At 38.4% G+C, this 19618-nt stretch overlaps 1 protein-coding gene across 1 annotated transcript in view; it reads right to left on the reverse strand.

Moving 5' to 3' along the window:
• kiaa1109 (KIAA1109 ortholog) overlaps window positions 1–19618 on the reverse strand; it is a 106496-nt gene that overhangs the window by 25070 nt on the left and 61808 nt on the right. The window contains exons 51-70 of the mRNA XM_059352715.1: window positions 19255–19348; window positions 17389–17439; window positions 16569–16775; window positions 14889–15124; window positions 14442–14686; window positions 14211–14316; window positions 13540–13637; window positions 12913–13101; window positions 12662–12830; window positions 11600–11811; window positions 9906–9989; window positions 8851–9049; window positions 8023–8082; window positions 7624–7850; window positions 5887–6063; window positions 5179–5309; window positions 4464–4587; window positions 4196–4308; window positions 2971–3061; window positions 2525–2584 (exon numbers count right to left, since the gene is read on the reverse strand). Of these exons, the coding sequence (XP_059208698.1) occupies window positions 2525–2584; window positions 2971–3061; window positions 4196–4308; window positions 4464–4587; window positions 5179–5309; window positions 5887–6063; window positions 7624–7850; window positions 8023–8082; window positions 8851–9049; window positions 9906–9989; window positions 11600–11811; window positions 12662–12830; window positions 12913–13101; window positions 13540–13637; window positions 14211–14316; window positions 14442–14686; window positions 14889–15124; window positions 16569–16775; window positions 17389–17439; window positions 19255–19348 (2873 nt within the window). The remainder of the gene's footprint in view (window positions 1–2524; window positions 2585–2970; window positions 3062–4195; window positions 4309–4463; window positions 4588–5178; window positions 5310–5886; window positions 6064–7623; window positions 7851–8022; window positions 8083–8850; window positions 9050–9905; window positions 9990–11599; window positions 11812–12661; window positions 12831–12912; window positions 13102–13539; window positions 13638–14210; window positions 14317–14441; window positions 14687–14888; window positions 15125–16568; window positions 16776–17388; window positions 17440–19254; window positions 19349–19618) is intronic.

Genomic DNA, 19618 nt, shown 5'->3' on the forward strand with positions numbered 1-19618 from the left:
TTTAATACAATTGTTTTTACAATAGACCACTCCCATTGCCAAGCTCCTATTTTTGCTAACTGGCACAAACTCAAGGACACACAAATACTTACTCCATACCAAATTTCAGCACCCCAGAGCAAAAACTGCTGCTAGAAGCTGGGCAAATTTTTGTGTACCAATCAACTGTCTAATCAACTGTTTAACCTACTGATCAACCGATTAAACAACCAACCTAGGGAAGGACAGAACGGCCTATAGAAGGCTGTCAACAGCAGCAACAGATCCCAGAGGTCGGTGCTGACAGAGTCTGAGTGTTGCTGAACATCAATAAAAGAGCCTGAAACCATTTTGGACCTAAATCTGTTAGAACATCAACAATATTTGTCATTATTTCTCATTTATTTCACTGACTGGAAGCATGTGGGTGTCTAAGGCCAAATGACCACAGAAGAACAAGTGGGACACTCAGTCATTTGGCCTGAAGCAGAGACAGTCTGGGTCTGCCATCATTAAAGACTGGATATTGGAGGCATTGCAAAGTGGCAATTTCATCATTCTGGCAGGAAAATAACACCACAGATAGATTCATCAACATTCAATCCAGGCACAGGGGAAATTAACCCAACAAAACCTTCACAGATCAAGGTCACTTGTGAATTAAGTTACTTCTCTTAATAAATAAAGGTGCATTTTCAATAAACATTGTCTGGTATAAAATAGTTTTTTTTGTTGACTGATATCAGACGGGATTGTCAAATGGTTACATTCATTTCCATCTCCAGTCTGATATTGCCTCCACTCTAAAAGATTTCTGGGGAATAGGGGGTTCAGACTTTCCTAACCAGTCTCTAGAGACCAACGTATCCTCCTGAATCTAACGCCACAGCAAGTCGTCGCTGATGTGTAGCCGTGTCGGCCCCCTGGGTTATAGAGGGTTTTGGTGCTGTGCAGCTCCTGGTGGTCCTGAGGGGTTTTTATATAATTTTGGTTTTATGACAGATAATGCCCCAAAAACTTAAATATAAAAGTTGTTATAGTATAAGATTTATTTTATTATTTATCATAGAATGAGAGTATATTTAATTCTTTTAATGAATTATTTTAACAATGTTTTCCCTGCAAAATAAAATATACATATATATCAAAAGATGAGATTTAGAAAAAATGATTAATTAATTTTCATTTTATTATAGTAATTATAGTTAAACTCTCACTAAATTAAATTTAAATTAACTTGTTAAGCCAGGGGGTCAAATCAAATAAAAGAATGTTATTCAGCAGCCTGACACGTCAGTAGTGAATGTTCGAGGTGCTGATAAGTCGATTGTGTTATCCTGGACAGAACCAGGCTCACTGGATTTAACTTCTTATTGAATGGACAGATAGGACAGTGGCAGCAAATTCATAATATACCTCTCAACAACAGTGTATTTCCCAATATGCTGGCCTATTCCCTTGATGTCTATTGACTGCTTAGACTTGTCTAAAGATGACTTACGGAGCATTTATTTTAACAATAATAAATTCTGAAAAGATAAATCTTTCAGTCGAGATACTGTGTAAAAATAAAAAGTTGATCAGTTTGAATATATTGTCTTTGAATTGTTTTTAATTGTCAAAAAGGATTAATTGCATCCTGTTTTAATTACTGTATCCAAGTAATCATAAGTTTACATGACACTACACTTAATACTACACTGTTCTTTACGTTTTGACCCACTAGATATTAAAAAGTAAAATGTCAATAAAGGTGTGAGACTCAACTTTTTAGTTGATCATAAACCCTTCTCTGTACGGTAATTGCATCAAGTAATTGCCATTTTATTTTACACACTATTGACCCTTAAAGCTCGACCAATGTCCATTTATAATGTGTATTTGATCTGATCTGGTTGGGTGTGAGAGAGGAACGACTGCTGTGACAAACAGCAGCCGACAGCCTGTTATTCAGAGCCTCACCATGCATAGTTGTTAGAAACCAGTCAATATATTAAGATTAAGAAGTAGATTTGGTTATTTATGCAGTTTCAAGACAGGATGAGAATGTGTGACTCCATAATTAATCAAGCAGCATGCCAACTAGAAAGTTGTATTTACAGGTGAGTCTCTAAATGAATTTCTGAAAGAATGTTCGCATAAAGGTTATTCAAATAAAATCAGGGACAAATTGCAATCTCACATATGTCTGTGATTGATGCAGCACTGCTGGTACTTATCTACTCAGTAGTACTAAAGACTGTCGAGGATGCATTGTAATGTGCTTCCATGTATACATCACATAAATCACAGTGTAACTGGAGACACAAAGAGCAGGATTACAGTAAGTTATCATGTAAATGAAGACACTGTTGTTTAACATAATATTAGTGTATATTATCTACGCAGCAGAAGCTAGTATTTCATCATCCTGTCTTGATTTTGCATATTCAAAGTCATTTCAGCATTTTCAAGGTAATCACAGAGGAGAAGAGGAAACAGAAGTGCTTGTTGGTGTTGGTTAGGTATTTTAATTTGTTAAATTCAAATTTCTTTCGCCGTATACCTTGAATACCTCTCCTGGACTGACAGGTGAATTTGCAGCATCCAAGGCCTGATTATTGATCTTAAATTGAACAAAAGAGTAATTAAATATAGAGCTTATCCAAAATGAGAAAAAAAAGGCTTCCTCCGTTGAGCCGCCTTTAAATAAAACTGTAAAACCCATCACCATATCGCACATGAGCCACAGTGTGATGTAAATATCATGTTGCATGGAGAACGATTACAGTGACAAACACATGGATGTGAAGGATGATATGATGATCTCCAAACTGTCGACATAAAAACAGCACAAAACTGAAAATATCTACTTTCATCATCACTTTTAATTATTGATTTGGTTGGAATAAAATAAGAATATTCTCTACAGTGCAATAAAGATATGCTTTTAGCTTTCTCTTCTTTTGTCAGCATGTGAGATACGGAGGATGATTTAAGAAATCTTTTTACCGTGTCCTGGATGTTGAAGGTGACCCGGGGTCCAGGTGAGGCAGCATCTACTCGCATATCTGGTAGATCATCCACATCCCCTATTCTAGAACTAAGGACAAAGTAAAGTATGTGAACAAACACACACATAAGTAAAAGGGATAGTTTGGATTTTTTTTAAAAGTGGGGTTGTATGAGGTATCCATAATGAGTGTATTACTAAAGTAGCTGGCAGGAGCCATGTCCTGAACCCTTTCTGAAAGGGAACTCTAACTGTTAGCTCTCTTCAAAGCCACCAGAGTCCATTGACAAAACCAGCACTTTTACCATTTGAGTTTCTGGTCTATTACTGCCATGATTGATTCGTTTTGTGTTATTGTGTGACTTTGATGAATCCAAAATAACCCTTTAAAACAACAAAGCCACACAATAACACAAACAAACTAACCAATCGAGGCAGCTGTGGACCAGCAACTCCAGTGTGCTACGATGAAAATGACTGTTTTTGTCAAAGGAGTCTGGTGGCTTTGAACAGAGCATGGATGGCTGAAAATGCCCTCAGTTCCCTGTCGGAAAAAGGTCCGTCTGACAGCAAGGTAAAGCGGTTAAAATATTCTAAATAAAGCACAAACTTAAACTGATCTTGATTTTTTCAGGTGGCTAAAATATGTGAAGCTGCTGCCCCGTCCACAGCCATGCTTTCCTCATCCTCTGTGCCTGCATCATTGAACTATGATGACTACTACGACTATGGATAAGTACCTCATTTCAATCCCACTTCAAAAAATACAAACCATCCCTCAAATTGGTACAACATACGCTACATTTATTTTTTCTTGTTTTCAGAAAATAAACACCTCTCAATCAGACCACAAACTGTTACTCATCATTTCCATTTCCAGGTATTTTCACTATGGCCCAGTGTTAATGTTTCCCAATGATACAGGGTCTAATAAAGTGTCAACTGTTTTACCACCATTACTCCATTAATTCTGAGACATCCGCATAATTACTATAAACAAATGAGAAAAGCACTTCCTCTCCTCTACACTACATTCTAATTTGTGAGTCACTGCGCCCTCTTTATAAGAAGCGTAATGGGAAATGTGTTTTAAAAAGGTGCGAGACAGGGGTCACTTGGTCTTGTTTGTTGACAGTAAATGCTGGCTGAAGCACCTTTAACAGTGGCATTACCATAATAGTATAACACCAAGGAAAATTGGCTACTCCTGTCCTTGTTTTTTACCTCTGTCTGTCCATCCTTTTCAGAGGGGGCCTGCCTGCTGCTGCTGAGATGCTTTTGGAGCGGTTGTAGCTTGGTTTGTAGCCAAGACCCCACTTATCCTTCAGAGAGGCCGCCTGGTGAGGAGAGAACACAATGTCAGTCCCTGGTTTCATTAATTTCTGAATGATAGACAGTTATGTATTGTAATACATGAGGGGTAGCTTTTTAATTGACAGCGTCCAAACTTTCTACATTGCTAATTGGGGAAGGGAAATGGATGAGCGTTTACCCTCATGCTGGAGCGACGCAGTTTCTTTCTGACGTCTCTCCTGATGTCATTGACGGCCACAGACTCCAGCTGCTGATATCGCTGGATCTCCTGGTTGATGGTGCCTTCACTGGCCCCCAGTTTCCTGTGGTTAAGCAAAGAGGATGTAGATAGTTTTAACAGGACAGCAATGAAATGCAACTATGGCGACTTTAAGCTGTCTGAGGGGCAGGGGTGGAAAAAATAAAAAGGGCTCACAGAAGTTTTCTAGCATGTAGGGCACCCTGGTGGGCACTCCTTCACGTTTTCTCAATTGAATGGCACCCTAGAAGTTGCTTCGTCATTTTTTCTCTATTCGGGGGCACACTAGATGGCACTTCGTCACGTTTTCTCCACTAGAAGGGCACCCTAGTTGGCACTTACTCATGTTTTATCAATTTAATGGCCCCCAAGAAGATGCTTCTTAATGTTTTCTCCACTGGAAGGGTGCCCTATAGGGCACTTCTGCAGGTTTTCTCAATTTAATGGCACCCTACAAGGCATTTCATCATATTTTCTCTATTTAAGAGCACACCAGAAAGCACTTCTTCCCGTTTTCTCCACTGGAAGGGCACCCTGGACAGCACTCTCTCCATTAAGGCCTCTTGATCATGTTTTATCTATCATAGGGGCACCCAAAAGGGCTCTTCTGCTCTGAAATATTACATCATACAGAATGAGTAAGCAGAAATCTTACTTGAGGTCGTCGATGACTTTGGCCTGTTCGTTGAGCTCTCTGATGTCCACCACCCTCTTGGTGAACTTCCTCCCACGAGCATCAATCACTTGGTTCCCCATGGCCATCTGCCTTCTGGGGTCAATGGCCTCCTGTTGAGTCAAAGCAATGATACACAGCCAGACATATTTATCTGTTAAAACTGATGGCGAAATAAAACAAACCCTGCTGATTAAACCCAAAAACCATTATTTCCTGAAAGATTTCCGCCAGGGAGCTGCTGTACATAAGAATGCCTCCTTCCCAAGTCTGTCTGATTAAAGGGGGTTGTTAGGATCAATTAGAGTAGGTTACATGTAGTCAAATCCACACACCAGGTATCACAAAACACAGAATGTCACACAAAAGGAGACACCACCACCACCGTCACCATCACCGCTCCACTCAAAGTGCAAGAGGGAAAAATTAAGCTTTGTTGCCAAAGGGAATTGTGTAACACTAATTCATTTCTTTTCACCCATCATTGAAGCTTAATGAGGAGTGCAGGGAAAGCAAATGCTAAGCAAAACTATTGTCCATTATCATGCTATTTAGTTAAAGCATCAAATAGCATTGCTCAGCATTTTGGAATCCACAACCTTCATCTGATAACTACAGGTGACTGAGATGTAACCTTGCAAGTGATTGTGTCAGCCCAGAGAAGAGTTTAACACTGTGGGTGCTACATACACAGGCCCAGGAGAGAGGTCTTTGGGCCCTGGCACTGCCCGCTACGAGGCGAGGCGATGCACAGTTTAGGGGTTCAGGTGACACAGACACACTCTGAGGCCTGGGGCTGAGGCCCAGGATGTGGTTTACCAGACGTTTCCTTAAGGTCAGCCGAGGGCTGAACTGGCTCCCTGGACTCTGTAAACAACGGCAGGGACAAATAGATGGAGAGGTGGAAGAATAGACCACTCGGGTCAGACTTTACCTTCTGAAGCTTTAAGGTAAGCCAGGTAGGATGAGTTCAAATATATTGAAGCGATATTAAATAAATAATTTAGATATTTTGGGAAATGCACTTATTGGCTGAGTTACAAGAGAAGATAAATACCACACTCTACTCTGTCTAGTAGTCTACGGGTCTGAAAAGTGAAGCCAATGCATAAGTGCATTTGGCCTGCATTATTTCAAATGGCCATCAGGGGGCGACTCCACTGGCTCCAAAAAGAAGTCTGATTGCACAGAAGTCAATGAGAAAATGACCCTACTTCTCAGTTGATTTAATACCTTAGATAACATTTTCCTAAACAAGTTATTGTTGCTATTTCAAGTGTTTTTCAATATATCATGATGTTTATTTTGTAAACGATGGTCCCATTAAGAGATGAATAGACGATAAAGCAGAGTATGCTTGTGGGTGTAGTTATCTTGCGATTGATGACTTGCTACCACTGCATCAATCAATCAGAATAGAGGCCTTTAACTAGCCTGACCTTATTTCTGGGTGTTGTTCAAGGTGTCTTAGAACTCTTTTACAGTACGTTTTCCACTTCATGACAGTTAATTGTAACATCATTTTGGTCAATTTAAAAATTAGCTGTTCAGCTTTTGGTTGCACTAAAAGACACTCTAAGGCAGGGGTGTCAAACTCTGGCCCGCGGGCCAAATTTGGCCCGCAGTGTAATTTTATTTGGCCCGCGAGGCAATACCAAATTATTATTTTATTTTTAAATGTATTAACCTATTGAAAAACTTTATTTTGATATTTAAATCAGAAGGATTCAAATAGAAAAGAGGCATACGATTTTTATTTAATTTTTATTTAATAATTAATGACATTGATGTGTTTTTTATTTGAAATGTGATTTTGCATGTCTGCACTATTTAGTTATATATTGTATGTTTATAAGTGTTGCGTGTTCCATATTTAATGTTAAAGCAAAACATGTTTGGTATATATTAAAAGGTTTATTTGTTCAACGTTGGCCCGCGATTTTATTCAAGTTTTAAATTTTGGCCCATTGCGTATTTGAGTTTGACACCCCTGCTCTAAGGTATTGGCTAGGTTAGCGTAAGGAATTGCAACTTCTGACCGTAGCATTATATCTAATAAAAATATGTGACATTAACACTGATCTTCCCTTCTAACTTTCAGCAAGAAAATGAATAAGCTTATTTCCCAAAATGTTGAACTATTCCTTTAAATCGTGACAACCACCACTGAAGTTTAAGTGTTCATATTCTATATGTTTTTATGTCTATATGTTTCTATGTGTTGTATATGTGTCTAAAGAAATTGATTGCATATATATATATAAATCTCCTAAGAACTTCTACTATAACATCTGTTGTTGGCAGGATATTCTTCATAACTTTACAATGTGTCATCACAAGTGGTATTTAAATAACTAAATCTAGCTGCAGTAAGGAATAGTGTATCGTTAAGAAGCTATGATGTAAATGAACCCTGTATTGACTGACCATGTGGATGGTGGGAGACATGGAGTCGGCTTCGTCCTCGTCCGAAAGGTCGGCCATGTTGACAGAGTTTAAGTCGGCGATGTCGTCCACGTCCTCCTCACCTGTCAGTGACGTCAACGTGTTACCCAGCGCGTTGAGACGCTTGCCGATGTTGGGATCCATGTGAACATCGATACCACACATTTTCCAAAGTACATTCAGAGTCCAGGTACCGGCACTGCTGCTCTCTGTTTCCGAGAGAAAAGGGGAAGCCAGGAGGGAGGGGAGGAGAAAGAACGGCAGAGGATGTGGATAAAATTTATGCAAAATAACTTTTTCAGACAGTTGTCTCAAGATTATTGTGCAGCTCCAGGGTGCGATCCATATTTTATGGCCTAGAACTTAGTTAAAAGAACTTGCCTGCAGAAGGTTGCCCTGTAGTCCTGGAACATACTTCATATGTACCATCAGGGACTACACCTGTATACAGACACAGAATCAATATTTCAGAGGGGCTGAGACCATGGAGAGTCACATAACAATTACTGGTTTCTCCTGACTAAGGTCGGGTCATTACACTCAGTTAAAATATATATCTTTGTTTGTAAAAAACTGTATTTTATGTGCACTATGATATTCATCTTGTAAAATCTTGGTAAATCTTTGCAAATCATGGCCCTATTTAGAGTAAAATACATGAGAAAGCAAGTTAGTACCTCAAAATAATGATTTACCATCACAAAAATAATGACGTGAGACTCAGGATCTGTTTTTTTCCATCACAATTAATCTCAATAATCCTAAATCTCTAAAAAGAAGTACTGCATATCACAAAAGAATGACTTAGTGTCTCTCAAAGTTTCTCATTATTTCTTGTTACTAAGTCATTGTTTTCTAGTTTTATCACTACTTTGAGACACTACATCATTTTTTTTAGATATAATAAGTAATTATTATGAGATACCAAGTCATTTTATTTTGCAAAGTTTCATTATTTTTGAGATATTATGTCATTACACTGACAGATATGGTATTAATTTAAACAAATAATTAATCTTTTAATAAGTGTATGTTTAAAGGATGCTACATGCAACACTTAAACAACCTGTTTATATCTATTTTTTAATTTTGGATACTTTCCATTCCTTAATCAATGCTTTTGGCATGTTTTGAAAGGCGATAAAACTGAGTCAGAATGAACCATATGTGAGAAAAAAAATCAATACTGAAATATAACGTGTCACTCACAAGCATTCATGACCATATCTCCTCGGATTTCAGGCTTCCAGTCGTCCCAGGAGGTCTCGAAGCCCTCGGCGAAGCGGATGCAGAAGTTCTTGAAGTGGCCTTTGCTCACCAGAGACTCGGAGGAGCAGGCAGTGATCAGTGTGCTCTCAATGGTCAGGACCATCGCTGAGCCGGTGTCAAAATCTATGCTGTGGTTGGCCTGGCAGAGGGGCAGGGAGAGGGGGGTTATTCAGCCCTCAAGTGTGATTGAAGTACATGGAAAAAGAACCCACTTCCATGTGTTCAGAAAAGGCAGAATCAGCTGGTAACAGTTCATTCAACTGTACTGTGTATCCCCATCCAGAATGATGATCAATGTAACTTTAAATAAATTATACTTTGGGTCTTTTCTGCAAATTTCACAAATGACAGAATATTAAGAAGCACAATAAATACAATGAGTGAAATGTTACCAAGCTTTTCAGTTTGTTAGATTGTGTTTAATTGCAGGATTGGGGGGAAATGGCCCTGAATTTCTGGATTAACTCTGCATTGGTCCTAAAAGAAGATGGGTCTGATCATCATCCCAGCCATAACGGGAGGCTTGTTCACCTCCAAAATAACTCACTTGGATCAAAATCAGACCGCAGCTTTGGGACGATTACTGCAGAAATCCAGGTAATTTCCAAATTCTTTCTCAGAGACAGAGCCTACCATGTGCAGTCATTATATCTGCTGTGGTGTATGCGATTTTATACAATTTCATGGCAGTCTCTCACAGATTAGCCTGAAAGATTCCCTCGTTTCCATTTTAGAGACAGATAAGGAATACTCTGGACACCAACTGGCATAACCTCTTTTTAGTATGAAGTAATTACACAACCCAAACACAGCCAGACACCAGCTCAAGCTTCATTAGTTGTTATGCCAGCTTTGTGGGGGAAAATCTGATTGTTACAAAGTGGTGTGACCTATCATTTCTAAACAAAGGAGAACTTGTGATGCAGAGTATTGATCACATTAAGTCATTATACCACAACAAGCCATCACAAGAGATGTAAGAAATTGTAGGTTACTTTTCGTGCATTTTTATGCCGGCCTACTGATGTGCTGGCCCCAGCTTCAGAGTTGATGCCCTCCGTTACTGGTACTTGTCCTCTCTATGGAAATAAGTGTGACATAACAGCTGGTATATCTTTGTCTCTATGGACATACTGTATAATAGCAGAGTACTGGAGTATATAACAAGACCATTCCTTAATATCCAGTGTTTCCCCTAAAAGTTTAAGTAGTCATTTAAAGCTTTTAAACAAAAACATTAGTTATATTTTCATATCAGCAAGTTATTCTGAATCATTCTTCATATAAATAAACAATTTTTAAAAACTACTCTGATGCAGTCTCGTGAATACTTAAATAGCACACTATTGGTGCAGCTCTACTGGTTTATTATTACACAAAATATTATTTCTGGACAAAATAATAACAAAAAGACACATCACAGCCATTTTTGCACAATTGTGTTGCCGCTTAATTCCGTACTTGTTTTAAAGTTGTGTATCATATTGGTGGTTGTTTGCTTTGCACTAAAACTATGCATTATAAAGGTTGATGAGGGAATGGCAGAGTATGTGTGGTTGGGCAGATTGATGATGATTTTACATCTTAGGTAGGGGAAACACTGATATTAAAAGTGATAACAGAGAAATTGTTCTTTCATTACAGTAAAGAACAACAATGCAATTGCATTTTAAGGCTATTAATATAAGCAATACGAATGAATACTAGAATAGGTAATGTTAGAGATGTTCCGATACCAGCGCAGATAAAAAACTACTGACCCGATACCACTGTGAACATAAAGCCTTGCATACTGTAAGCATTGTCGTGTTAATGGTGGTATGTTTAGCATAAATTGCTGACATTTTGCTAGCTCTGGCTAACGTTAGACTCTCCACTGTCACCCGCCCTATCGGTACTGAGCATGTGCAGTGAGATCGCTCACTCTTTAGCTACCTCCTTCTTTATTTTCAGACCCAGTGATCGTTTTTTTACCAGAGATGATGATTGAAGTAGTTAATGAATGAGCCCATAGTTGCACATGTGCAGTACCGATCAGGCAGGATGTACGGATCAGGTAATGGGCGACACAAGTAGTTCTTCTGTTTGTGTAGCTTAAAAAATATGATGACGTGATATCCCATCAGTGCAAACACTCGTGTTGATACTTGTATAGATATCAGAACAACTAGTTATTGTTGCCACGTGCTGATTTAGATTAGAATGATAAGGGTTAGGATCTAATTTTCTTTTTAAAGAGGAGATGGTAATATCATAATTTTTTAACAAATTGACAAAAGAAGCACAAAAATGATTTCTGTCTGCTTCCGTTTCTTAAGTTAGAGTTAGATAATACTAATACTACAACTACAACATTAGATCTATTGTGCATTTGCTAAATACAACACATCTGCAAACCATGGCTTCTATGTGCAGTGAAGTTAAAGTTAAACCACAGTATTTTAATGCCAATCAAAGATGCTAAAACTTGAGCGTTCTCAGCCCTCTGATTACATTATTTGCATTAAACATGAAAATACATATGTAAATGTGAACTTTATCTAAATGACCTTGAAGCCAACAGCCTGATATTGTTTGTATAATAAGCAACTATGATATTTGAAGTTGGACATCCAGCAGTTAAAATGTAAAAAATGTTAAAGTTCTACATTATTAACTTTATAGATCAAAACCATGTTGAGCAGATTACCTGGGATGTGTTGGTGATGGGGAGGCAGATGCCCAGGTCATTAACAGTCAGCTGCAGGAAGAGCGTGCTGAAGGCCTGGGCCGAGGTCTGCTGGATGCCCGGCAGCTTGTCCACCACCTCTTTAGTGGCCATGTGGATGTCCTTGTTTAGGGCCAGCCGCTGCTCGTTCCAGTTATCATACGCTGCCTTGTAATTGAGCCAGAAGAGCACGGCTGCAGGAGGACACACAGGTGAGTAGAAAGAACTTTAAATTACATCCGGGATGTCGTGTAAACATTCACATTAGATTTGGAGACATCAGTTCCATCACTGAGCCTTCTTTTTTAATCAGTGGTGAGTAAGTAGGATAATTAATCATTAAGTCTTAATTGAAACTAGGGGCAGTTTTTAAATCTGCTACATTGATGATGTCTTAAGCATCAACAAACAAAGTTAATGGGAAATAATTAAAATGTTCTTCCCATACAACAAAATTAACTGACTAGAACAAATTGTCTTAAGTACAGAGACGTTTAAAGGGAAGATATTATGCTCATTTTCATTTTAGTTGTGACATCACAACCTTACAGAAGTCCTGACGGCTCATTTAAAGTCACAGTTTCTGAATATAGGTGTATCTCAATACATTAGAATATCATGGAAAAGTCTATTTCGAGTAGTTTATATTGAGTGCATATAGAATGACATACTTTTCAGAGGCCAACATTTCCATATTACACATCATTTTTTTAATTGGTCTTTTGTGATATTAAATTTTTTTGAGACACTGAATTTTAGGTCTTCATTAAATGTAAGCCATAATCATTATAATTAAATTAAATTAAATTAAATAAACTAAGACATGACATTTTTTCATTCTGTGTGTAATGGATCCATATAATGTGTTATTTCCACTTTTTGAATTGAATTACTGACATAAATAAACTTTTCTACGATATTCTAATTTATTGTGATGCACTTGTATGAGCTGTGGCTTAATCTAAGTGCACCTACCTGCTTTATAATTAAAAAAGAATTTTTTTTTTTTACAATATGATGTAGATAAAAACAAACAAACCGAACCTCTGTCAAATGCCACGGGCTGGGCAAAAACAATTGGCCTGTTCAGCGTGATGAGAACAGCCTCTTTGTCCGAGGAGCCGCTGATCTCTTCCTGCAGAGCGTTCCGCAGACCGATACGAGTTCGGAAGTACGCCACCTGGTGGAAGTCCGAGCCAGCTTCTTCATACACCTGTAGAGTGGAAGGATAAAGGGTGTCACACTAGTCTTAAATCTTAGAGCTTGAATTTCACTTGTATGTGGCTGATCTGTACCTGGTGCTTCACTATCTGTCCTAGAGCCAGGTGGAGATCCACTTGACATTTGCCGAACAGCTTCAGGTAACTGCTGCTGCCGCCGGGCTGAGCCTTGCACTGGATCCTGTTGGAGAGCTCCAGCTCGATGAGGCCCGTCTCAAAGCGTACAGCTCGCATGGAAGGAGTGGTGGCTGTCATCTGGATTCCCTGTGAGCAAACAACAGCATTCAGATGTTTCTCCAAAACTTTAACGAACACTCAGATCTATGGAAGCCCATTTCCACTGGTAGAAGAAAGAGTAAGTAAAAAAAATATGGAAATAATTATATATATATATATATATATATATATATATATATATATATATATATATAATATAAATAATGAGAATCATTCTTAGACTAAAGTTTTTTTTAAAACAATTTCTGATTATTTGCAGATACTAAAGCATTATTTCATTTTCAAAAGTTTGTCATTATCATGACTTACTGTTCTTTTGTTTTTCATCGCATTCGCAGAAATGGGCTTTCATACAAAATGAAACAAAAATCTCTTAATCTGGAAGATCTTTTTTAACTTGGAGCAACACAAAGTTGGGACACAATCTTTTGTCTATCCAAGCTGAAACAAACTTTAATGAGATACCTTGAACATGAGGCTGAGAGAATAAAGCAGGATTTTGGGCTTGTCTGCATCCGTTGAGGTGTCATGCTCATTCCACAGTGGGATGGGTTGTTCTCCTCCTGCATGCAAAGAGAGTATACAAGTCAGCCTCACAAGTCAACACAGACTGTTGCAAAGTGCTAGATAACGTGTGATACACTGGGATTATGCTGTCTGTGTACTTGTATATGTGTGACTTCGAATATCTACTGTTGAGTCCCAGTGCTACTTCGTTTAAAGTCCACGTTGTGAATATTTACATCATTCTTGTTATTCTTTACCATAAAATGGCATAAAACTCCCAGTTCTCTCTCTTTCTTGGGCAATTACATCGACCAAGCTTAGTGAGTTAAACAATCAATACTGTGGTTGAAAAGAACATGACTGGATTTGTGTCAGTGCCTTGGGCTTTGTTTTGTAAGGAAAACAATACATTTCATTGACTTAAGTAGCAGCTATAGGCTACAGAATACTGTTGGGAACAGTCGAATGTTTAAGATTAGATTAACTCTATTGATCTGAGAGGAACACTGGCTCATTACAGCTGCAAAGAAAGGACAAGGTTTTGTACAGGTTTCACAGATATCTGCAGGTTTTGTTTCACGACATGTTAATCTGGTATGCTTGCAGTGTGCTGGTCTCTGGTACAGTACCTGAGACCTTCTGAATAACCTCGTTGACCTCCTTCATGAAAACCTTCTGCAGGAAGACCAGGTGGTTGAGCAGGTCTGTAGTCAGGTTGTGCTCAAATGAACCAATCTGCACACCAGAAAACACAAGTGAGGGCAAGTTAAGAGCAACATCAGCTGTTGTGTCAATCCATCGACTAAGATTTGATTCATTGTACTGATCAAAGATGTGAAGACCCATCAGGAGCGTCTTACCTCAGCTACACAGCGCAGGTAGTTGCCTTGGAGGTAGTTTCCTTTGTTTGTTGGGAAGTCGTCAGGCGCCCAGCCCTGGTCCGAGTGACTCTCGTGTTCCTCCATGATGTACTCTCCTGACATGGTGACTGGAGGAAGGGTGAGGCTGGCTGACGGCGGCATGGTGGACATGTCCACTGGGGACACTTTTGATTGGAAGCAAAGTTTGTGGTTTGGCAATTCAAAGGTGAAACTGGTTTGGGCCCCTAAACACAGGAGAAGAGGGGGGAGAAAAATGCAATATTACTTATTCTTTTGCAGGGCTTGGGCATTGCACGAGAACACAAAGTATTTTTCTTTTTTCAGTTTTAAGAACTATAAGGAGAGGTGGAAGTCTTTTTTCTGGGGAAATGTTCTGTTCTTTAATTAGCCATTGTGAAAATCAAAGTCAGACATCCCCTCACACACCTGTCATGCCGTGGCTCTTCACACGACCCATTTTGTACTCTGCTTTCAGCGAGGGCAGCAGGGCAGCCCCGATAGTGATGCCATCCATCATGGCGCTGAACTTGAGGACAATAGGCTTCTTTTCCAGGCCTTCAGGGAGCTGCGGGAACTCGTTGGCTTCTACGGGGGTCTGATTGATGCTGGATGCTTTGTCAGAGGGCTGCGGGGTGGGGGTGTCCTCCCTGTTAGGAGGTTGACTGTGATGGGAGAGAAAAAAACATTCAACTCACTCAGTCATGATTGACTCATTATCTCAGTGATGACTTTGAAGATGTGAAGCCGGTGCTTTGTCACAGCAAATTCCACCCAACTACTTCAGAGGGTAATACGAGGAGATTGTAGAGTAGCTCAACCAATTATAAAAAATGGAAATTATGATTTGATAAATAATGGTTAAATGTTTGAACTACTTGGTCAAAAGACTTCAAATAAATAGCTAATGGTAAGAAAAGGATATATGATTAAAATTTAGGCGAAAGTATCCAAAAGCATTGGATACGTTCCAAAAGTACTGGCTAAACTGGCTAAAAATTTCAAATAATTAGCAAATAATTGGAGAAACTGGTAAAATAGTTAGCTTAAAGTAATGCATAAACCAGTTGATATAGTTAGCTAAAAGTAATGGAGAAAATAATTAAATAGTAAGCTAAAAGTAATGGATAAATTAAGCAAATAAGCTAAACAATAATGGATATTTGGCTGAAATAGTAAGCTTAAAGTAACAGCTAAGCAGTTTGTATTATTAGGTAAAAGCAATACAAAACAGCTGAAATAGTTAGCTAAAAGTAATGCATAAATGAATGAAATAGTTAGCTTGAAGTGATAGATTAACAGTTGATGTAATCAGATAAAAGTAATCGATAAACAATTGAAATAGTTCGCTTAAAGTTCACTCTGAGATTTAGTACAATTGATGACCAATCAACCTAAGTATTGACAGTTAAATTGTATGACAATAACAACTGTTATTTAATGAATAGCATTTGGAACATACATTAAGTATTGTTGAAAGCTGTAGGGGCACCTTGAACCAAAAAGGTCTGGAATCACTGTTCTGTCAAGTAACTGTTGCTATGTTCATTGCTGGACTGGATTTATCATGCAGTGCTTCAGAACTGTGTCAGTCACAAAACTTATGGGATAAACTGTTGTTTGAACTAAAGTACAAACAGAAAAAATGCTACTTTCTTGAATTTAGTTGTGTGTGAATATGTATGTGTGAGTGTGTGTGAGTGTGTGTGAGTGTGTGTGTGTGTGTGTGTGTGTTATTATAAAGAGCTTTGCAGATACTGGCTCACATTCCTATAAACATCAAATTATAGAAAAGTTGTTTAATATCCTAAGCACACCTACAAGCCTATAAATATATTAACATAATTCAGAATATTACCATGGAAACAGACCACACAGACAGGCTCTGAAAGCAGCAGCAGTGTGGTTATGGTGCAGTAACCTGTCACTTATGGAGATGAAAGACTTCTTACGAGGATGTTATTAAGTGTAGATTACAATCTAATGACATTAGTGTGTTGCATGACGGATTCATTTAGGATTTTAAATATAGTGTGGAAGATCAGTTCCTCATTACTTTTAAATGCTATAAATGGGACTTAAAAGACAGATAAATGGTGAAGGACGTACACGTTGGAGGGCTGGCGGATGAGGTCAGAGATCTGTTTGGAGAGCTGGTGGGAGCTGCGGACCATCATGCTGTGCAAAGTAGCCGGGTGCTGCGGGATGTTGATCATAATGGCCCCGACTTTGAAGACAGCTGCGTTGTTGGTCTTTAGTCCTCGCTGGGCGCTGTACAAGGCCTGGGACTTGGCAATGTTGCATTTCACCACCGTTCTGAAACAGAGAGTAAACTGGAATGAGCTACCGGAGTGAAATGTGTTGTTTTTTCCAGGGGACATATGAATGGATGTGCAACTTAAGTGGAAGTACTGAGAGGACATCAAACAGTGAACCAACATGCAGATTCAGGACAGCATTCAGTTTTCTGGGCACCGGTAGAATGAGCAATCATAACACATGTTCCACTATGAATGAAAGGTAATGAATTGTACACTACGACAGCCAAATGCAAGCTGTTATGCTGATTTTTTTGGTGGTAAATACAACGTTTTCTGCATTCTAATATCATTTCTGAATGTGTTATTCTACTGAATCTTGAATAAAATGCTGAAACATCAACCTGGTTGAAAGATATTTCAGTATTTTGGCAGACTGCGAACAGAGTGAACAATGAAGAGATTCACAAATAACTTTCTGCTTTTATAAACTGCAACAATAAAAGTGGCGTCAAACACACAAACATCTTAACAAGGAGAGTCCTGAGAAACTTTTCACTGGAAATACACATGGATGACAGACGACTCAGACAAATGAAGGATGTGCAATCGGGGCAGCTGTGGTTTGATTCAGTGATGCATGTGAGCCCTAAATGGTAGCAATAACATACAGAAACTCTTGTTTAGCTGTGCTGGTGGGAGATGTTGGGAAATCCTCCAGTCTATGCAAGTAGTTGGAAGAGAAAGCCAAGAAATAAATAATAAGAAAAGAAGAAGAGCAGAAGAAAGTGTGAAACAGTTCTAGGAAGGTGAAAACAGTTTTCCACAAGCAAAAACATAACTTCTAGTGAGAAGGGCTCTGAGGCCATTTGTTTTGCACACGCTTATGATAAAAAAGGCCCAGGTTAATAAAGTAGGTCAAAACTAGCATAACTGAAACATCAAGGATAACCAGAGTTATGTTTAATACTAACAGGGAATTGCATTTAAATGAATACATCTCAAAACAATAGCTGTCAGTGTGCAAACATAACAGACACAATGTTGTAATTGTGACCCGACACATTTGTATTGGAGCCTGTTGATTATGCTGAATTAAAGCTGGGGTATGCTTGTTTTCTGGAAAACACATTTCTCTCCACTCACTCTCAAACACTTTGCTGATGATGACACATTTTATATTGTTTGTCTTTAGCCCCTTTTTTGAAAGTCTTCTTTTATACAGTTGCTGCCAATGCTGGAATAACAATTGTTTCTGCAGGATTTTTCACCACCAACCATGAATCAGGCTTTCACCTTTTTAAAGGGAAAACCGCCAATAAGAGTAATTGAACTGTGATTGGCCAAAGTCTCTCGTCACTGGCTAGATTCTCTAAAAGCCTGAAAACAGAAGTAAGATGATTGCAAAAGTCTATTTTTTTTCTCAGACCTCTTGAATTAAAACATACTGAAAGCTTATAATGGGATTTTTGCCCAATGACAATAAAATAAAACTGCCTACCCTAACTTTAATTGTGACCAAACACATTTGTTTTGGAGCCTGTTGCTGAATATCACTAAATAAAATGTTTTTTGTCTGCACACTGCACACACATAGTCGAAAAAACATGCCAGTGGCACTGCAATACTTCTTACTTACATCTGAATGTGGGGCAATTAAATACTTTAGTAACAACTAAAAAGTGCCAAGATGTGTGCCATATACAAATTCAAGTACTTGAGTGCAGTTCAGAGCATACAGTATGAAAATAGGATTAAGTCTTAGGTTTATGTTCGCAGCGGGAGCATCTGTTTAATAGAATGAGATGAAAAAAAGTTTCTTATTGAAGCAGCAGCAGAAGTTCCAAACTGAATCAAAGCTGCGTGGAGATACATCAGTCTGTCTAGACGCGTGACTACAAGGCTTGTAACCTGATTAGGGTGGTTATGTTTTGAGGAAATTGCTCGCAGTAAAAACAGAAACTGCTGTTAAAATTTCACGGCTGGAAAAGAGTCGGTAATTGGCTCCTGCTGAGCGCAAACGCTTGTGAGCACACTGCATCCACTTTTTAGTTTAAACTCTGGCATTTTACAAAGGTACTGAAGATTAAAGCATCGATGTGCAAGTTATGTCGCTGTGTTCTTGTTCAAGTGGAAGGTATTACTTTGATTTCACTCACTTTTTTTGATCACCGAGTATCTCAAAAAAAGTTAAGGACCATTTTGGCAAAGGCGTGATATTGATGAGCTGAGAAGTTCTTCATCTTTGAGACAGTTAAAATCAAATAGCTGTGTCTTTTGGGTAACGTAAACACGTAAAAGAATATTGAATAAAAACATGGGAAATCATTAGTAGTTATCATTTGAAAGACTGTAATTTGTTACAGATTTCAAACTTCACACCTCAATCAACAACCCATCATTCAGAGAGGATAAGAATCAATACACTCTTAAAACTGTTTTCTTTTCAAAAAAATTTCTTTCGAGATGACACATAAAAACCATAATATTGAAAAAAATATTTCCCTGATAAGAAGTTAAAGAGAATGTGTACGTACTGGATGTCAGGAGTTATGCCCTCCAGGAGAACAATGTTTACCCCTCCTATGTGAGCCGAAGCACACGTCTCTGTCATTTTCTGGTGCAGGATGTCTGAGGACAACATAAAAATAAAAAGATCACTTCAAAACAGCTCAAGCTTCCCTGTTAAAATGAAATGGATTATCTTTTGTGTATGGCAGGGGTGTCAAACTCAAATACACAATGGGCCAAAATTTAAAACTTGAATAAAATCGCGGGCCAACATTGAACAAATAAACTTTTTAATATATACCAAACATGTTTTGCTTTAACATTAAATATGGAATCAGCAACGCTTATAAACATACAATATATAACTAAATAGTGCAGACATGCAAAATC

Source organism: Centropristis striata, chromosome 16 (assembly GCF_030273125.1).
Source record: "Centropristis striata isolate RG_2023a ecotype Rhode Island chromosome 16, C.striata_1.0, whole genome shotgun sequence".
NCBI lineage: Eukaryota > Metazoa > Chordata > Actinopteri > Perciformes > Serranidae > Centropristis > Centropristis striata.